The 17,002-nt window shown below is 44.5% G+C and overlaps 2 protein-coding genes and 1 non-coding gene across 4 annotated transcripts in view; 1 reads left to right on the top strand and 2 right to left on the bottom strand.

Annotated features, from left to right (window-relative positions):
• Nucleotides 1–17,002, bottom strand: part of UBAP2 (ubiquitin associated protein 2) — a 67,988-nt gene that overhangs the window by 12,223 nt on the left and 38,763 nt on the right. The window contains exons 16-21 of one of the 2 annotated variants that reach the window (XM_053408969.1): nucleotides 16,403–16,442; nucleotides 12,879–13,068; nucleotides 12,294–12,360; nucleotides 10,473–10,671; nucleotides 7,254–7,345; nucleotides 5,411–5,461 (exon numbers count right to left, since the gene is read on the bottom strand). In XM_053408969.1, the coding sequence (XP_053264944.1) occupies nucleotides 5,411–5,461; nucleotides 7,254–7,345; nucleotides 10,473–10,671; nucleotides 12,294–12,360; nucleotides 12,879–13,068; nucleotides 16,403–16,442 (639 nt within the window). The remainder of the gene's footprint in view (nucleotides 1–5,410; nucleotides 5,462–7,253; nucleotides 7,346–10,472; nucleotides 10,672–12,293; nucleotides 12,361–12,878; nucleotides 13,069–16,402; nucleotides 16,443–17,002) is intronic. The other variant, XM_053408971.1, reaches the window with a different exon arrangement.
• LOC128423622 (interferon epsilon-like) lies at nucleotides 162–1,666 on the top strand. The gene is made up of 2 exons (XM_053409018.1): nucleotides 162–1,097; nucleotides 1,218–1,666. Exons 1-2 carry the CDS (start codon nucleotides 715–717, stop codon nucleotides 1,456–1,458), a joined length of 624 nt encoding a protein of 207 aa, XP_053264993.1. The 5' UTR covers nucleotides 162–714; the 3' UTR covers nucleotides 1,459–1,666.
• On the bottom strand, nucleotides 15,339–15,422 carry LOC128423813 (small nucleolar RNA SNORD121A). The gene has a single exon (XR_008332874.1). It is a non-coding gene; the product is annotated as a small nucleolar RNA SNORD121A (small nucleolar RNA).

Genomic DNA, 17,002 nt, shown 5'->3' with positions numbered 1-17,002 from the left:
AGGTGTACTCCTTCCTTAACTCCACAACCTTTAGTGATTATTTCCAGACATGTTGCCGAGGTCTCAATGGCATACAAAGAGGGCAAATACATGCCAGGGTTGAAGACTTGCATGCAAAAAAGCATGCTTTTATTTATTTATTTTAATTTTATCCTGCCTTTACGCCTAAAGATGTGCAGGGTGGCAAACCAGAAAACAATAAAAAGGAAGGTTTTTTAAAACATTTAAAGAAATAAGTCAGTATGCCTTGTAAACCAGTAGCCTTCATATTTTGTGCACACCAAATTTCAGCTTTATAGGTGATTTTGGGAGACACCTACCTAATGAGGGTCATGAAACCCCCATTTTCAACATGAGGTTCACAAATCAGATTTTTTCCAGCGGGTAGGGTGGCCTGGGATGGCATACATGCCAGCCTCCATAGCTCTGAGGAGTGTATTTGGTATACAAATTAGGCAAACAAATAGCCCTGTGGTCTTCCTGAAATTTGAGGAGTGGGGAGGAGGAACTAAAGTAAACTATATCCTGGGTTACCAGAGGAGAAGAAGAAAAAACTCCCTTAAGGACCCACCACAGTCCAGCTCCTTAGGTTCAGTTGCATGGCTGAACAGGCAAGTGGAAAGTGAAAATGAAACCTGGAAAACCCAAATGATGAAAGGAAAGCTGTCCTGCAGGATAAATAGAAGATGCAGGAGGACCAGCACATAGTCAAAGATGGATCGCAAGTGGATAAGTTACGTGAGCCCCAGCAGAAACCGCCTGAGAACCACCGTGAAAATCGAAACGCGTGTGCATGCGGGGCTCGTTTGTCTGGTGCTCCTGTCTTCTGCTCAAGTCTCAGCGCTGGACTGCAACTTTCTGAAACACCGGCAAAAAGTATTTAATCTGCAGAGCCTGGAGCTGTGGCGAGAGATGAGCACCACGTTCTCCCCAGAGTGCCTGAAGAAAACGACCACGTTCAACTTTCCTACAAAGATCCTGGAAATACGCGAGTCGCAACCTGCCATGGAAGCAATCTACGAAATTCTCCGTGGGTTCTTTCACATCTTGAGCAGTGACTCACTGAAGACTGTCTGGAATGCCGCACACAGAGAGAGGTGGGTTTCTGCTCTCCATGATGCAGGAGTGGGTGGCAATGGTTGGGATAGGATGGGGCAGCAGAAAGAGAGATTTGTGTCTGCTCCCTCTCTTCAAACTCTGCCACTCTTTTATCACAGGTCTCTGCAGATGGTGCATGCGCACACCAAAGTCCTCAAGAGTTGCCTCGGAGGAAGAAAATCTACACCGGGGAAGTTAGAGGAACAGAGAAACAAGCTGGAGCTGAAGAAGTATTTTCGAAGGATCAGAACTTTTCTCAGAGGGAACGGAGGCAGCACTTGCTACTGGGAGAGCCTGCAACAGGAGGTCCGATCAGGACTCATGTACGTTGACATACTGACAAAGAGAATGAGGAGGTAGCAAACCTCTGCAACCATCACTCGAGGAACCGTCGGAGCGGAGAAATGACAAACTGACAGCGAATATTTGTGAAACATTCGCAGAGACAAGTTAAGGAAGCTACAAGCCACCTCACAGAACTTACCAAAGAAATGGGAAGAGCTAAAGGGGCTTTATTATACTGAATGTACAGACTTTGTATAGGTGTTTTTTTTTTTATGAAGCTTGACATGTGTTTTATTTATTTATTTATTTATTTGATGCAGATTTATGTATTTTTTGTTAATTTTATATTAAAACAATTTTAAGTATTTGTTTATTTATTGCATCTTTCTTCACTTCCTAGAAAAGAACTCTTGAAGTGACTTACAAATGTATAAAACAAGGAGCCTCTGAATCACTTAAAACTACTTAGACCAAAACACAACAAAGATATCTTTACTTATAAGGTTGATTAGTTAGTTATTAAAATCTGCTATACAGTGGTACCTTGGTTCTCAAACTTAATCCGTTTTGTAAGTCCGTTCCAAAACCGTTCCAAAACCAAGGCACACTTTCCCATAGAAAGTAATGTAAAATGGATTAATCCATTCCAGACTTTTAAAAACAACCCCTAAAACAGCAATTTAACATGAATTTTACTATCTAACGAGACCATTGATCCATAAAATGAAAGCAATACACAACATACTGCAGTCACACAATCAATCAACCAGTAGCTGAACTGGGTTCCACACAGTCACAAAAGAAAAAAGAGCCGCAAAAACAAAAACGCAAAATACCGTATTTTTCGCTCTATAGGGCGCACCGGACCATAGGGCGCACCTAATTTTTTTGGGGGGGGGTTAAATAAAGGGGGGGAAATGCAGCGAAAGCCCGAGCTTCCCCCGCCCGACCCCAGCCCCCAGAACGGGTCCGGGAGCGAGGTTGCGCGCAACTTTGCCTTCTCTCCCGGAGCTTGCTGCTATCCGCAAGCCTTCTGAGCCCGGCGGGAACTACCGCCGGGCTCCCCAGGCTTGCGGATATCTGCCCGAAGCCCGGGGTGCGCTGTGCAGCGCTCCCCGGGCTTTGGGATGCAGGCTGCTATCCGCAAGCCTGGAGAGCCCGACGGGAGTTTCCGCCGGGCTCCCCAGGCTTGCGGATAGCTTCCTGAAGCCTGGAGAGTGAGAGGGGTTGGTGCGCACCGACCCCTCTCGCTCTCCAGGCTTCAGCGAAAGCCTTTATTCGCTCCATAGGACGCACACACATTTCCCCTTCATTTTTGGAGGGGAAAAAGTGCGTCCTATAGAGCGAAAAATACGGTAAATAGCAAAAACAGGCAAGACCTCAGCGTAATACTCAAAACGGAAGTGTGGCACTCAAAACAGAAACGTTAACCCTCAAAACGGAGCACGTTCAGCTACCGAAAAAAGTTCACAAACCAGAACACTTACTTCCAGGTTTGCAGTGTTTGGGTTCTAAGTTGTTTGAGTACCAAGGCGTTTGAGAACCAAGGTACCACTGTATAGTGCTCCAGGCAGGTTTCTACACAAGTTTTAGATCAGATGGTCCTTTTTAAAATAAGGACAAAAACTGATAGGGCAAAAACCTGCAAATAATACAACCACCATAAAACATTAACAAAACTGATAGCCTCAAACACATGAACTGACACATTACAGAACCTGGAATTTTATTTGCAAATCGAAATGTCTTCACTTGCTGGAAGACAAATATGGGGTGGGTTATACAAGCACCCTCTCCAGCCCAACCACAATGAAGGAAGGAAGGAGCCTTCTCTCAATGATTTGAGTGCAGCAGAATGCACTTTGGGAGAAGGGTCTCCAGGAAGTGTGTAGGGTCCGAGGTGCTTTCACTGGTTCCTTGGATTGTGTCCAGAAACTCACAGGCAGTCAATGCACTTGGGCAAGTCTCTCTTTCACAAACCAGCAAGCAAAATTAACACTATGGATTCACAGAAGTTTCCAAGCCATCTTCACGGGTAGACCCGGTTAAGGATGCTACACTACTGTAATCTAACTAGGCAGGTAACAAGAATACAGTGGTATCTCGGGGTGCGAACAGGATCTGTTCCAGAGCCCCATTCGCATCCTGAACAGAACGTAAGACGTGACTGCGCATGTCACGTTTTGCTGCTTCCACGCATGTGTGGGACGTCATTTTGACCGTCTGCGCATGCGCGAGCGGCGAAACCCGGAAGTAACGCGCTGGCCACATGACCTGGAAGTTGTGCGCCGGCTCACTCGGCCAATAAAGTGATGAGCGCCGTAACCCCAGAGTCGGTCAAAACTGGACCTAATGGTCAGGGGTCCCTTTACCTTTTATGACTGTAGTAACAAGGTCCTGATTGCAGCTTTTCTTTTCAACCAAAGCTAGTAAATGACACTCCCAGGTTCTTCCACCAACTGTGAATTAAATAGCACAACAGTGCCCAGCAGCGCCCCTAAACTATGAACATCATTTTGGGGGTGAGGGTGATAAAGAGGAGAACCTTGTACAGAATATCACCCCCAAACCAAATTTCCCAGACCCGTTGGCCATCAACCACTTTGTCCTGGCAGGATTCATTTTACTGATCCTCAGCCAGCCCATAAGATCATTCAAGCATTCATTCAAAAGAAACCAACTGCTACTCCTGGATCAGATGCAAATACTAAACAGAGTTGGGCATGTGTTTGCTGGCGACAAAATCAATTTGGCTGGCTGTACTATTTGGCTACTCAAAGATATTAAAGTGTTGAGCACAAGATAGAACTTTGTGAACCAATATTTCAGAGCACAGCCGCAGCCAACCAATACCACCTTGAGAAGGATTGTTGAAGAATGTGCCCTCAACTCCAGGAAAGAAAATCTACCCATCTGTCAAGGTCAGAAGGGATCGATGATCACTTATGACAAAATCCCCACCCTCTCCCCCATCAATCTCAAGACCAATATTGCCCCACCAAGGCTACTCCCGTCTTTTTCCAAACCTTGGCGTGAACCTCAGCTGTTGCAGTTCTAGAACAGCGGTCCCCCCCAAAATTCAGCCCACCCAGCCCCTAAAAAGCATGGTTCAGAATAGCAGTTTCCATGACCCACTAAGGAAGATAACCACCCAATAAAATTCAAAGCAGCAACAACTCATTGCACATTTACTCAAAATCCAATTAAAACTCTCATTAATTCAAGAAAATTGATGAACTTGATCTGGTGATATCAGCTTTTCAAAGTCTGATAGTCATTTATACCTCCAGCACCCCATCTAAGCGCCACCATTGGGAGTTGCTTAACTCCTACCCAGTGCAGAGACAAAAGAGGCTTCTTCAAAACAGGGAGCATCACGGTCTCTTCCCAGGAGGCTGGTCATGCCACAAGATACTATATAACAGCCTTTCTCAACCTGTGGGTCCCCAGATGTTGTTGGACTACAACTCCCATCACCCCTAGCTAGCAAGGCCAGAGCTCAGGGACGATGGGAGTTGTAGTCCGACAACATCTGGGGACCCAGGGGTTGAAAACCGCTGCTACATAATGTTGCAGCATGAGTATGCCAACAAAATCCTGTCCTGGATTAACCCTCCTTTTCCCACAACAGCACTTAGAAGACTTCTCCAACCCAGTCCCTCCAGATATTTGGTCTACAACTCCCATCAGCCCCAGCCAACATGGGCAATGGTCAGGGACTATGGGAGATTTAGTCCAAAATCTCTGGAGGGCAGCAGGTTGTTGAAGGCTGCTGTAGGGAATAATGGAATCCAACAGGATACACAGGTCTCCAAAAGAAGGCGCATCACAGAGGGACAATTTGTTTAAAACAAGCAAGCAAAGAAACAGCAGGCAGTTGCAGAGCAAATGAACACATCACAGCAGACAGAATACACCTCAGAGCCCATGAACATTCCACTACTCTATGACCAGTGTAAACCTCAAAAAAATGAAACCAGCTCAGTTACAGCTTGAAAAAACCAACAACACAGGAAATTCTACTTACCACAGGCAGCCTGGACTGCAGCATTTGGAGATCATCATAACCATAAATCTGCTTGAAGACAGAGAGGAGGAGGAGGAGGAAGAGGGAGAAAATACAGAAAGAAGTTGTAAGGCAGCACTCCCAAGGAACCAGTTCGACTGGCAAATTTTCAATCCAGGCTCATAAAGCAAGCAGCATTTTAAAACCACCAGGTTTTTGTTATGTCAAATGTCATGCTGGCTGAACAGCATCCTTTGGAGGAACTGCTGCACTTTTTGAAGGATAGAGTTTGCTTATTACACTACCCTGTGAAGCACAGTAGCCTGGTGCTTTTGGCTAAATGAAAATGCAATCCGTAGTATTCAGCAGAAGCAGCATCACATTCTCAAGTGCCTTAGCATTTATAGAGCTCATCCACACAGGCTTCTTACAACGCATACAACAGCCCAGCAAGGTAGGTCAGTATGGTTGTATTTCTGTTGTAGACTGGGGGAAGGGGTTCTCAGGCTGAGAGAATATTGCTTTGAGATGGGGAACGTGGAGACCATCAACATCTAGAGAACTGCAACTCCCATCAGCTCCAGCCAGCATGGGCAATGGTCAGGAATGTTTTCCCCCCCCGGGGTGTGTGGGGGTGTGTGTGTGTGGTCCAGTAGCATCAGTCTGTTTTTCTAGCCCTGTCTTAAGGCCCTCTTAAGCTTTGCTGCAGTTAACTCTATAAGGGACAAAAAATGCAGGTACAGCAGAATCAGACAATGCATTCGGAATAAACATACAATTTTCCTCACTTTCGCTCCCTGCCCCCATCAATTCCTGTACAGTGGTACCTCGCAAGACGAAAAACGTGCAAGACGAAAGGGTTTTTCGTTTTTTGCGTTGCTTCGCAAGACGATTTTTCCTATGGGCTTGCTTCGCAAGACGAAAACGTCTTGCGAGTTTGCTTCCTTTTTCTTAAAGCCGTTAATACCCAGCGAATCCGCGCTCTGCAAGACGAAAAAATCGCAAGACGACACAACTCGCGGAACGAATTAATTTTGTCTTGCGAGGCACCACTGTATTGGACTTTTAACTTGTGGCTGACAAAAGAAAGAGCGAGCCTGCAGTGAAACCAAGATTTCCACCTTCCTCCCAATATCAGTTCCAAGGCTATGGCTTGAAAGCAAAGCTATGTACTTCTAAGATGCTTGTGAATGACTTTGTGAGACAACTGTCAGGGAACAATTGACAGTAAGAGCTGTTCCAACAGTGGAGCAGACTCATAGCGTTGTAGATTTGGAAGGGGCCTCAAGGATCATGTAGTCCAAGCCCCTGCAATGCAGGAATCTCAACTAAAGCATCCCTGACCACTCTTTCCTTGGAGGCTTTTAAGCAGAGGTTGGATGGCCCTCTGTCATGGATGCTTTAGCTGAGATTTCTGCATTGCAGGGGGTTGGACTAGATGAACCTCAGCACCTCTTCCAACTCTTATAATTCTATGAAACAAAAAGTCAGTTCAGAAACTGTTGCTATACTCCAGATTAGATGTTAAGTCAACTGAAATTCAGAGGTCAGAGGAATAAGGGCTCTTGCTGGCTGGGCCTGGCAGGAGTTGCAATCCAAAACATCTGGAAGGCCCCAGGCTGGCAAAATGAGTTCTCTTTCAGGTTCAGGGTGGGCCCAGCTGTGCATGCAACCCAAGCAGTACAGCTCTCATTATCATCTTTAGAACTGAGCCACAGAACAAGTTGGTGGTCCACAGACAGCCCATTCTACACAACCTGGCTGGGACAGAGAGACAGACAGGCAGGCAGACACAGACACAGACACCTGCAACATGGAGGTAGAAGCCAAGTTCATTTGCGGGAGGCACAAGGAAACCGCTTACTGGGTAGGCTGGCAGAAGTCCTCCAGGTCCAACAATATACTGGTTATGTAACAAGGGTGGTACACCTTGGGGCAGGTTGGGGGGTGCTTTGCCTGCAGAACCAAAAGACATGTTTTTATATATAATATATACAACAAAAATACCAACAAAAAAGGAAGAAAAAGAAAGAGAGAGACAAGTTTCGGGGTCTGAAATATGCTCTTTGGGCTCCTTCAGAAGACGTGTTTACTCAGTATGCATCCTGATTTGCTTACATTTATATTCAGTTCTTACTATTCTGATCTGAGGGTGGGGTAGTTATACAGTATGTCAAAACAGCATTCATTCTGCATTCCTCCCAATTTGCTTGCGGGCTGTTTGCATGTATTCCTGTTTATCATTCATCTATCCAACATTTTTCAATGCGTTTCCAAACAGTAAGAAGTCCAGGTTGTGTTTGTTTGTTTTTTGTAGGGGTTTGTTGTGCTAGGATAGCTGAGAACTTCAATCCACTTTAAATGAGCAAACTTAATGTTCCAGTAGGTGCCCAAATCTCTCCTGCAAAATACTGACAGTCAGAAGGCACCCTTTGACAAGCTTCAGTCACTGCTTATCATAGGAATCTGCCAATGGTCCATCTTGCTCAGCTTTGTCTACACTTCAGGCAGCAGCTTCTTCAGGGTTCCAGGAAGGGGCTCCTTCAGGCTGCTGCCTCCACCTTATTCTCATACCCCTACCCCAGTTCTTCTGCCTCTTCCATCTTCCCACTGATGCCTTCTCCTGGACTGCAGCAGTCTCATTTCCTCCCCATTCTGTATGTTAACCCTTCCCTGGTCCCATGTCCTCAACTTCTTGTCTTTGTCCAGGGAGGTAAACTCTCTGCGACTGGAATTCTATACCTTGCAGGTATAGAATATAGTATATAGTATATAGTATATAGTATATAATTCTGAGACCAGCAGGCACGACAAGAAAAGTTATTAAGAAGCAGTTTTCTTTGCTAGCCAGCTTTTTACACTTCCTTGGTGAGGAGAAACAACAAGCTCTCTTGTCTGTTCCCTGAGCTTGTGATCTAAGCTCTCTCCAGACTAATCATGAGCTGTAATCAAGGTTTGTCCTACGATTTACAACTCAGGTTCTCCAGGAAAGCTAAACCACCAGACTGAGTTTGCACAATGCAGTACATTAAGCCAAACCAAAGCTTTGCTCAGTGTAGTGCTGTGCTAGAACCACCAGGAACTGTAATCTCCTCTCTGGGAACCCACATGCTCCCACAAAGCCATGGTTTGGATGAACATAATGTGTAAAGCAGACCATTGTTTAAACTGGTAAGAGATGCACCCTTACATGTTCTATTAAACTTAGCTAAGAAATATCAGTTCAATACCACATTGGTAGAGCACAGTCTCCACTGAGAGCATGCTTATGCTCATGAAGGGACAACTACTCAGGCAAAAGGATGCTAGAATCTTAAGGTAGACTCTCACAACCATTTTCTATTCCTTTCGACATAGTAAAGTCTACCTACATCGACCTTGGCCACAAAACGTCTGCAAATATAGACTGGCTAAACTCTTGCCAGAGTTTGGAATGGCCTAACTGAGAACATTCCAATTTGGAAGGTCTTCATTTATTTTCCACATTCCATTTCACTTTCCAGCACTTTGCAACTCTGTCCTGAAGGGGTCGGGAGAGCTAACTCTAAGGACAGAAAAAAGGGCTCTTATCGTAGACAGTGGAAGCAGGAGGGCTGAGTCTGAAAAATGCAGAACTCATAATTTTCTGGAAGTGACACAAGTCCTATCTGGGAAAGTGTTTAATATCTGAGGGTAGCTGCGAGGCAATTCAATATTTCTTAAACTGTTTTATTTAAACAACAACAAAGTGTTGGTAAATATGATCTGCCAAGTGTTTTAAGTGACAGGGCAGGATGTAAATTTAAGCCAAGCTTGCAACTGTCTGCATCTAAATCAGGGATGGGAAACCTGTGACGTTCCTACAACCTCCATGAGGCCCAGTCAACAAGGCCAACAGTCAGGGCTGGTGTGAGTTATAGTCCACAACAGCCAGTATATCATGAGACTCTTAATCCCAGGCCTGTGGGTTTGATCCCCACATTGGATAAAAGATTCCAGCATTGCAGGAGGTTGGGCCAGATGACTGTCGTGGCCCCTTCCAATTCTACAATTGCATGCTTCTAACATCTGGAGGGCCACACATTTCCCACTGCTAAATAATAAAGATTGACTCAATCAAGCTAACTGCTGGCTCCCTTGATAATTTATTGCGTTTCCCATTCCTTGTGGAAACATTCAACTGAGACTTCTTAGTATGCAAGATCTGACTCCTTACAGTCCAAGAATTTAAGGGCTATCGGCACAATCCTAGCCATGCCTGCTTAGAAGTAATCCAGAGTGTCTTACTTCCAAGGCCAGGGTGGTTAGGACGGCAGCCTCTGAAGCTGTACAGTCAGTCTGCAGCTGTCTCCTCTGACTGAAAGCAGAGGATAGGAAGGTCTTTCCCAGCCCTGTCACTCAAGATACTTCAATGGGAAATGCCAGGAAAGATGATGAACCTTTGGAGGGCAATGCATGCACCTGAGAAACAAGCTGTACCCTCTCTTCCTGTAATACTTAGCACAAGAGACCATTAAGATCCCCTGGGATTGGTGAGGAAGTATTTCCTTGCCTCTTTTGCCAATGCACCCACCCACCCTTCCATTCCTGTTCTATGCACTCACAGGGAACAGAGCCTGCTGGAACACAAACAGAACCTACTTGGCTAGACAAAAAGGCCGGGGTTAAATGAACTGTGAAAATCATACCCACAAAAAATTACACATTTCGCTTTACATGATTAAAATTTTCAGATAATTGGAAATGTTTTTGGCTTGAAGAAGTTGAAGTTGAAGAAGTTGAAGGTTGAAGAAGAGGGGACACACTGACACTTTTCTGTTTTTCCTTACAACCAGGGGTGGGTGTGGGGAGAGATCTATATATATAGACAAGGTAGTAAGTTAAATGCTTGGTAGCAGTTTCCCCCATCAAATATTCCCACGCGTTAAAAAGGCAGGCAACTTTTATTTTACAGGCCACTGTGCAAAGCATGCTGCAAAGGCGAAGTCTTTTAGAAAAGGCATAGAATTTCTCAACACAGTTTTTATGGCTGGACAAGAGGTGCTCAACAGGCAGACAAACGTCCTCTCTCGCTATATCCACACGATCTGTTAATATTGCGAACCTGAAGACACTAAGGGAGCTGCCCGTGTGGTGGGAGCCGGCAGGGAGACACTGGTCACATTCAGGCCAAGGCTGTTGGTAGAGTTGGCCATGCTGGAGACCGAAGAGGTGGTGGCCAAGGTTGAAGCAACGGAAAAGGTGGTGGAAGGCTGGAGCGCAGCAGAAGGCTGGAGCGCAGCGGAGTTCTCAACACTAGTGTGCTGGAAAGGAAAGACAAACGCACACACAAAGAAAGGGGGTTAAAGAGCAAGCAAAGGGGGCTGGCAGGCTGGAAAAAAACGCTAAACTTTGTAAGCAAGCAGCATGGGAAGCTGGAGAGGAGGGTCTTGTACTGCCACCCAAAAATCATTCTTAAAGTTCTATAGCACATTCTCCAATATATTAATTTATTATTATTATTATTAACATTAACTTAAATTTCTATACCACCCTATATCACAGGGCAGTTACCAATATGAAAACATAAAAATGCATACCATAATAACAAAACAATACACAGTTTAAAAGGTCATGCACAGTTTAAATAGTCAAATTAGAAGAGGAATGTTTTTGCGTGACACCTAAAGGTATATAATGAAGGTGCCAGGCAAGCCTCCCTGGGAGAACATTCCACAAATGGGGAGCCACCGCAGAAAAGGCCCCTTCTTGTGTTGCCACCCAGCATTTTGAATTGGGCCTGGAAACTAACTGGTAGCCAGTGCAGTTGGGCCAGGATTGGCATAATATGCTCAAACCATCTTGCCCCAGTGCACAATCTGGCCACTAACTTCTGCACCGGCTGAAGTTTCCAAACCATCTTGAGAGGCAACCCCATGCATAATGTGTTCCAGTAATCCAGAACATAGACAACAGAAGTTAGGCTGTCCCTGTGCAGATGGGGGTACAGCTGGGCCACTAGCTGAAGCTGATGGAAGGCACTCCATAACACTGAGGCCACCTGAGCCTTAAGCAACAGCAAAGGACCCAAAAGTACCCCAAGCTATGTACACGCTCCTTCAGAGGGAGTGGTAACCCCATCAAGAGCAGGCAACCTTCCAACCAGCCAGGGGAACTGCCCACTAACAGTGCCTCAGTCTTTTTCTGGACTGAGCTTCAGTTTACTGGTTCTCATCCAGCCCATAACAGAGGCGAGACAATGGTCCAGCATTTCCACTGCCTCACCTGCAGATGCAACAGAGAAGTAGAGCTGTGTGTCATCAGCATATTGCTGACAACATACTCCAAAGCTCTGGATAACCCCACTCAGAGGTTTCAAGTAGATGTTAAACAGTATGTTTTAACAACAGGGGGATTCTAGGATTTCTCACTTCTTGGTGACCAGCCTACTGTGAAATATGAATCAAAAAGCTATTCAAGCATCTGGGAGTTTTTACTTCAAGCACAAAGCATCAAGATAAAGTTCTGCCAGCTGCCACCAAAATTCTGCCATCATCATTTACAAGATTATCAATTCTCTGTTGTCAGCTGGCACATACAAGTGGATCTTTGATATCTCCCCTACCAACAACATCCGCTGCTGCATCACCTTGGCTGCTGCTTTTACCAACTTTCAAGGAGCATCCTTCTCCAATGCTGTGCCGTTCCCCCCTTTGATTATGGTGGAAGCTACCCAGCAGGCAAACCTCACTGTCTTGAGGCACAGAGAAGGAAAAAAATTATTCAGAACTATTAGTTCTGGCAGGTAACGAGTGACAAAAAGATTGTGTATAAGGGTAACGATTCCTCACTCCAAGTCAAAAGGAAGACACCCGTTCCATTGCAAGAGAGCCTAATTTTAGTCAGGATAGATAATTTAAGCTCTTGAAACATGCAAGGAACTTACCGTGTGTGATGTAGATGAAGACAGTGCTGAGGCAGATGAGAGGCTGCTCTGATGATTTGAGAGAGAACTGGGAGGAAAACAAGTGTGAGGGATAAGATAACTGAGGGTCAGTTCACATAGAGTACCTAGAGGGAGGGGGGAAACTGTCGTTTGAGGACATATCTGGTTTCTTTCAAAACTACAATGACCAGCACTGGAGTGGGCAGGTAGTTTAAGAGCTGGCAGGTCACTGGGCAATTCTCACCATTAAAAGAAAGCCACCCACATCTTGTAACCTCAAGGCTAGACCTGTAAACCAGAAGCTTCAGCAGGTGCAAATATAGGTGCTAAGAGTTAGCCGGTCACCAGCATCACACAAACCCAGCATTTCCAGCAGCCTAACTGGCTTCCTTTTGGTAACCAGTGGTGGTGGGTGTGCCATGTGTCTGCGTCATTGTGCAACTTGGGCCTTTGGTGGAAGTGTGTCAAAGGAAACTGGAGTAAGCTGGCCTTGTGCAGGTGAAGGAGACACGGAGGAGCACCACTTGTGCGCCTGCCCACCCACCCACCTCCAACTCACTCCCACCCCATACCACCCTGCTGTACCTGCTTAACTGGGAGAGTGAGCTGCTGACCAAGTCATTTGACTGCGGCAAGCTGGGAAGTGCTGCTGTATGCGGTGGTGCCGAAGGTAGAAGCAAAGCTGTGGTGGCCGTGGTGCTGGGCAAGGAGCAGCCTTTGGCGGGCAGGGCCGGAGGAGAGGTTTCTGTCTTAGAGGCTGGAATTGATGGAGTGGCTGAAATAAGTTGGGAAAAGCAATTCAGAGGAGGGGCCCGCTGCACAGCACAACCAAGCTGGTTGGGAAGGTGTTTGGCACGCGCGCAAGAAAAAACATATATCCAATCACTGGGCCACAATGGCTTTAGGAAAGCATCAGCAACTCTGCGCACTGACAAGTCCACACAGTTCTCATTATCCACACACCATGACTTGGTTTGCCCAGTGGCTGTACATCTACTTCTAAAAGTAATGCCTTTGCCACGCTATGGTTCTCTCCCTCAGCCCATTCAGCTCCCCAACAAGCAAGTGTGGCTGTGTTATTTCAGCCAAGCGGAAAACCGCCAGGAGATCTGGAAGGGGCAAAGAGCAGAACAAGAGACGATGCTGTGAGAGGTGGCATCTGTGAATGATGATCTATGCTGCCAAGGAGCCAACAGCCAGTCAACCTAGTTTTCTCTATTGCGCGCAAAACAAGCAAACCTCCAGGAATAGTCCACACAGGTTTGCACAGGTTAAACACACACAAAAAAACCCCAGCAACATCTTTCTAGAAGTCGTTAAAAGAGCCGAGCTATCTTGTATGATTCAGATATCTGTGCACAGGACAATGGAGTGGGAATGGGAGATGTGTGTGTACGCGCACACACACAGAGTTTATTGATTGTATCAGTTTCATACAACTGCCCCTTCAAGGTGGCATTTTATCAAATTCAAGAATAGCAATAAAACATGATAAAGTTACAATCAAATTACAACCACACTGTATTACTTTCCCTTAAAACTGAATAGCAGCTATTAATTGGAAAGCAAACGGAAATAAACATGTCTTGTTTCTTTTAAGTTTCCAAAGTTGGAAAGGCTCATATTTCCCAGGGAAGAATATTCCGTAAGTGTGTGGCCATCACTAAAAAGGCTCTCTTCAGCCTAATATTTCTTATGGATAGACCAGACAGCAGGGTCTCAGTGATGGATTACAACTTCCAGACAGGCTTGTATGGAACCACGCAGTCCCTCAGACAATCTGGTTCCAAACGATTATGGACTTCAAATGATCACAAGCAGCACTGTGAACTGGGGTCAGATAAAAGCAGGCAGCCAGTGTAACAGTTACAGAACTGGTGTAGTATGTTCTGCATGCTTGGCCCCTACTTGCGTTTTTGCTCCCATATTCTGAAATGTTAAAGTTTCCAAATGGTCTCTAAAGGCAGCCCTATGAAGCACAATGGATATAACCTGAGTGTCACAGAGGCAAGATTTATATACTCTAGATATTGTCAGTGGCTGGAAAACCAGTTAAAGTTGGTTAAAGGAATTCTTGCCATTGGTGACACCTGCACTTTCACTGAATGAAGTGAAGCCAAGAGCATCTCCAGGTTGTGTACCTGATTCTTCAGGAGTAATTGAACCCCATCCAAAACAGATTTCCCATACTCCAATGGAATTCTACAGCAGCATCTTTGCCACTGCATCCTTTAGAGAGGCTGAACTACCTTCTCCCTCAGTTAAGTATTTATCATTTTCAAAGTCCATACTGACAGCCTGGTCCTGGCAGATTCTACTGGCCAGGAAGGACAATTCAACAAGCAAGGGGTAGATCTCAGCCACCCAAGCAAATAAACAATCTATTCAGGCTGCAAAATATATAGAAGCATTCAAGCCCGCATTCTGAAACACTCCAGTCCAGTGACAGATATATCACAACCACAAATTTTGCCCCTAAGTGTCAAGTAGAATTATTTTAACGTGTTAATATATAAATCTATGTTTTATTATGACAAAATGTGTCTCATGAAGAATCCCTGCTTAAAAGAGAAATCTAGAAGCCTCCCAAAAATGACTGCTAAGATCAAAGGGTACCACAAAGAAAGAAAAAACCCAGAACGAATCACGCAACGCAAACTTCCAAGATGTCAATGGACCACTTAATACTTTGGCCCAGTATTTGTTCTCTAAATGTGATGTTAGCCCAGTGGATTTCCTTCCTGATAAGCCTCACCCATTTCCTTACCCAGCAGTAAGGGTAAGGAGTGTCTTGTAGGTCAGCTGGTCAGGTTCTCTTGGTACATTAATTACAACACCAAAATTCCCACCAAGTAAAGCTGTTTTGTACAAAAATAGCTGGAAAAATCTGGAGGTTCCCAAGGGAAAGCTATAAGCTTTAAAAATTGACTTGCTTTCCATCCCCAGGACACTGCTGAAAAAAATTGCTTCTGGGTTTTGTAATATTTTAACAGCCCTATTTTCTAAAAATACACAAAATGTAAGAGCATAACTCTCTAGACGTTAGCAGAAAAGACTCAGTCACAGGATTTTCCACAGCATATTGTATCAGATATGTGCTTGGAAGGTGAACATCATAGTCTATTCATTGTGGCTTGCTAGATTCCACAGGGTTACCAAGTTGCTCCAGCAGGAATCGCTCCGCAAGACAGCCTAGCAAGTAATTTAAGGTGAAGTTTTAACTACTGTGAATGAAATAAAAAAAACCCCAGCAACTGTTGGAAGGAGCAAGACACATCCAAACACATCAGAGAACAATTAGGCACTCACAGTTGTGAGGTCATGGCACTTGAAGAAAAAACAAAACACTTCACTAACAATCTAGTCTGAAGCTTTAACTAGTCAACCTACGTAAAGGACCTTAAAGCAATGTATTCCTTTTGAGAGCTGGTCCAGGCAGCTTCCCTTGCCAGGAATGTGAATTTGAGAGTAACAGGCAAGCAAAGTGCAACAGCGTTCTCCTCACTTGTGCTCCCAAGTAACTGTTATTCAGTGGAAGTAGACTAGCCTAGCGATCTGCCATCAGACCTGAAAACCATGCCCCAAAAGAGGAAAGCAACAAATCAAACGCTGGCAGTCAGCAGAATGCTAACTCAGTCCAGGATTGACTAAACTTCAGCCTAGCTTGGGAAATATCCCGAATGAGGCTGAACTCACATATGCAACTGCACAGAGACCACAAAGAGCCACCAAATGTGCTGGCCTCACACAGGATGCCAGCTCCCTGCAGGATTGCCGCAGGTATTCTTAGTGAATGATTTCTAAAAGGGATGCAGTGTCAGCCCTCTCAAAAGTCTGGGCATGGGCACAGGGTGCATGCAGAGGAAGCAGGAAATGGCCTGAACTCAATATGGTTAACTGCTAACACCCATCTGTACACCAGGTGGCAAGCTTCACACAGCTGGCTTGACTGTGAACTACTAAGGCCTGCATGGAAAGCCAGCATAAGTGCTCCAAGTACAAAATACGGTCCTCACCACCCTGATCTCTGAGAGCAGAAGGCTATCAACTCACACTAACAGCAAGAAAAAACTCGTAACTCCATGCATAACAAAGGTTTATGAACTTACTGTCAAGGGTTGGCTGTGTTCGCACACTGCTGTGTCCATTCTGGAAAAGTAATCAAATAATAATAATTATTTGAATATGTATAATAATATAATTATTTGAATATGTTGAACTAGCAAAAATGACGCAAAAAATTAGAAACCAAAAAAATACAAAGTTTATCAGTGATTGGAATAAATTTTTGGTATATATTGAAGGAAACTATAGAAATTCAAAAACTACAGCAGGTCTGATATAAACCTTACGATGCGCAAACCATTAATAATTATTAGCTGCAGAAAAAAGAAATAATTTTTTATTAAGAAGCCCGAAATCGGGAGGGAAGGAGGTCAATAGGTGTGTAGAGGAAAGATCTAAATATCTTAAGATATAAAGGTTCAAGGAATAAGACAAAGAACTGTAACGGAAATTGATGTTATTTTTATGTTATGTATGGATATATTTTTTTCTGAAACTGTTGTTTTGTTTTTTCTTTTGTTTTTTTTTTGGGTGATTTAAGTGCAACTCAATAAAAAGAAATTAAAATAATAATAATAATAATAATAATAATAAGAATAATAATAATTATTATTATTATTATTATTATTATTATTATTATTAGC

This window comes from Podarcis raffonei, chromosome 11, assembly GCF_027172205.1.
Source record: "Podarcis raffonei isolate rPodRaf1 chromosome 11, rPodRaf1.pri, whole genome shotgun sequence".
NCBI classification, from domain to species: Eukaryota; Metazoa; Chordata; class Lepidosauria; order Squamata; family Lacertidae; genus Podarcis; species Podarcis raffonei.
This window is presented reverse-complemented; position numbering and strand designations above follow the sequence as displayed.

Excerpts from the sequence above, each read along its gene's own strand:
- LOC128423622 (XM_053409018.1), top strand. The coding sequence starts at position 715 with ATGGATCGCAAGTGGATAAGTTACGTGAGCCCCAGCAGAAACCGCCTG. Across the intron at positions 1,098-1,217 it reads AATGCCGCACACAGAGAGAG|GTCTCTGCAGATGGTGCATG; the intron begins GTGGGTTTCTGC and ends CTTTTATCACAG.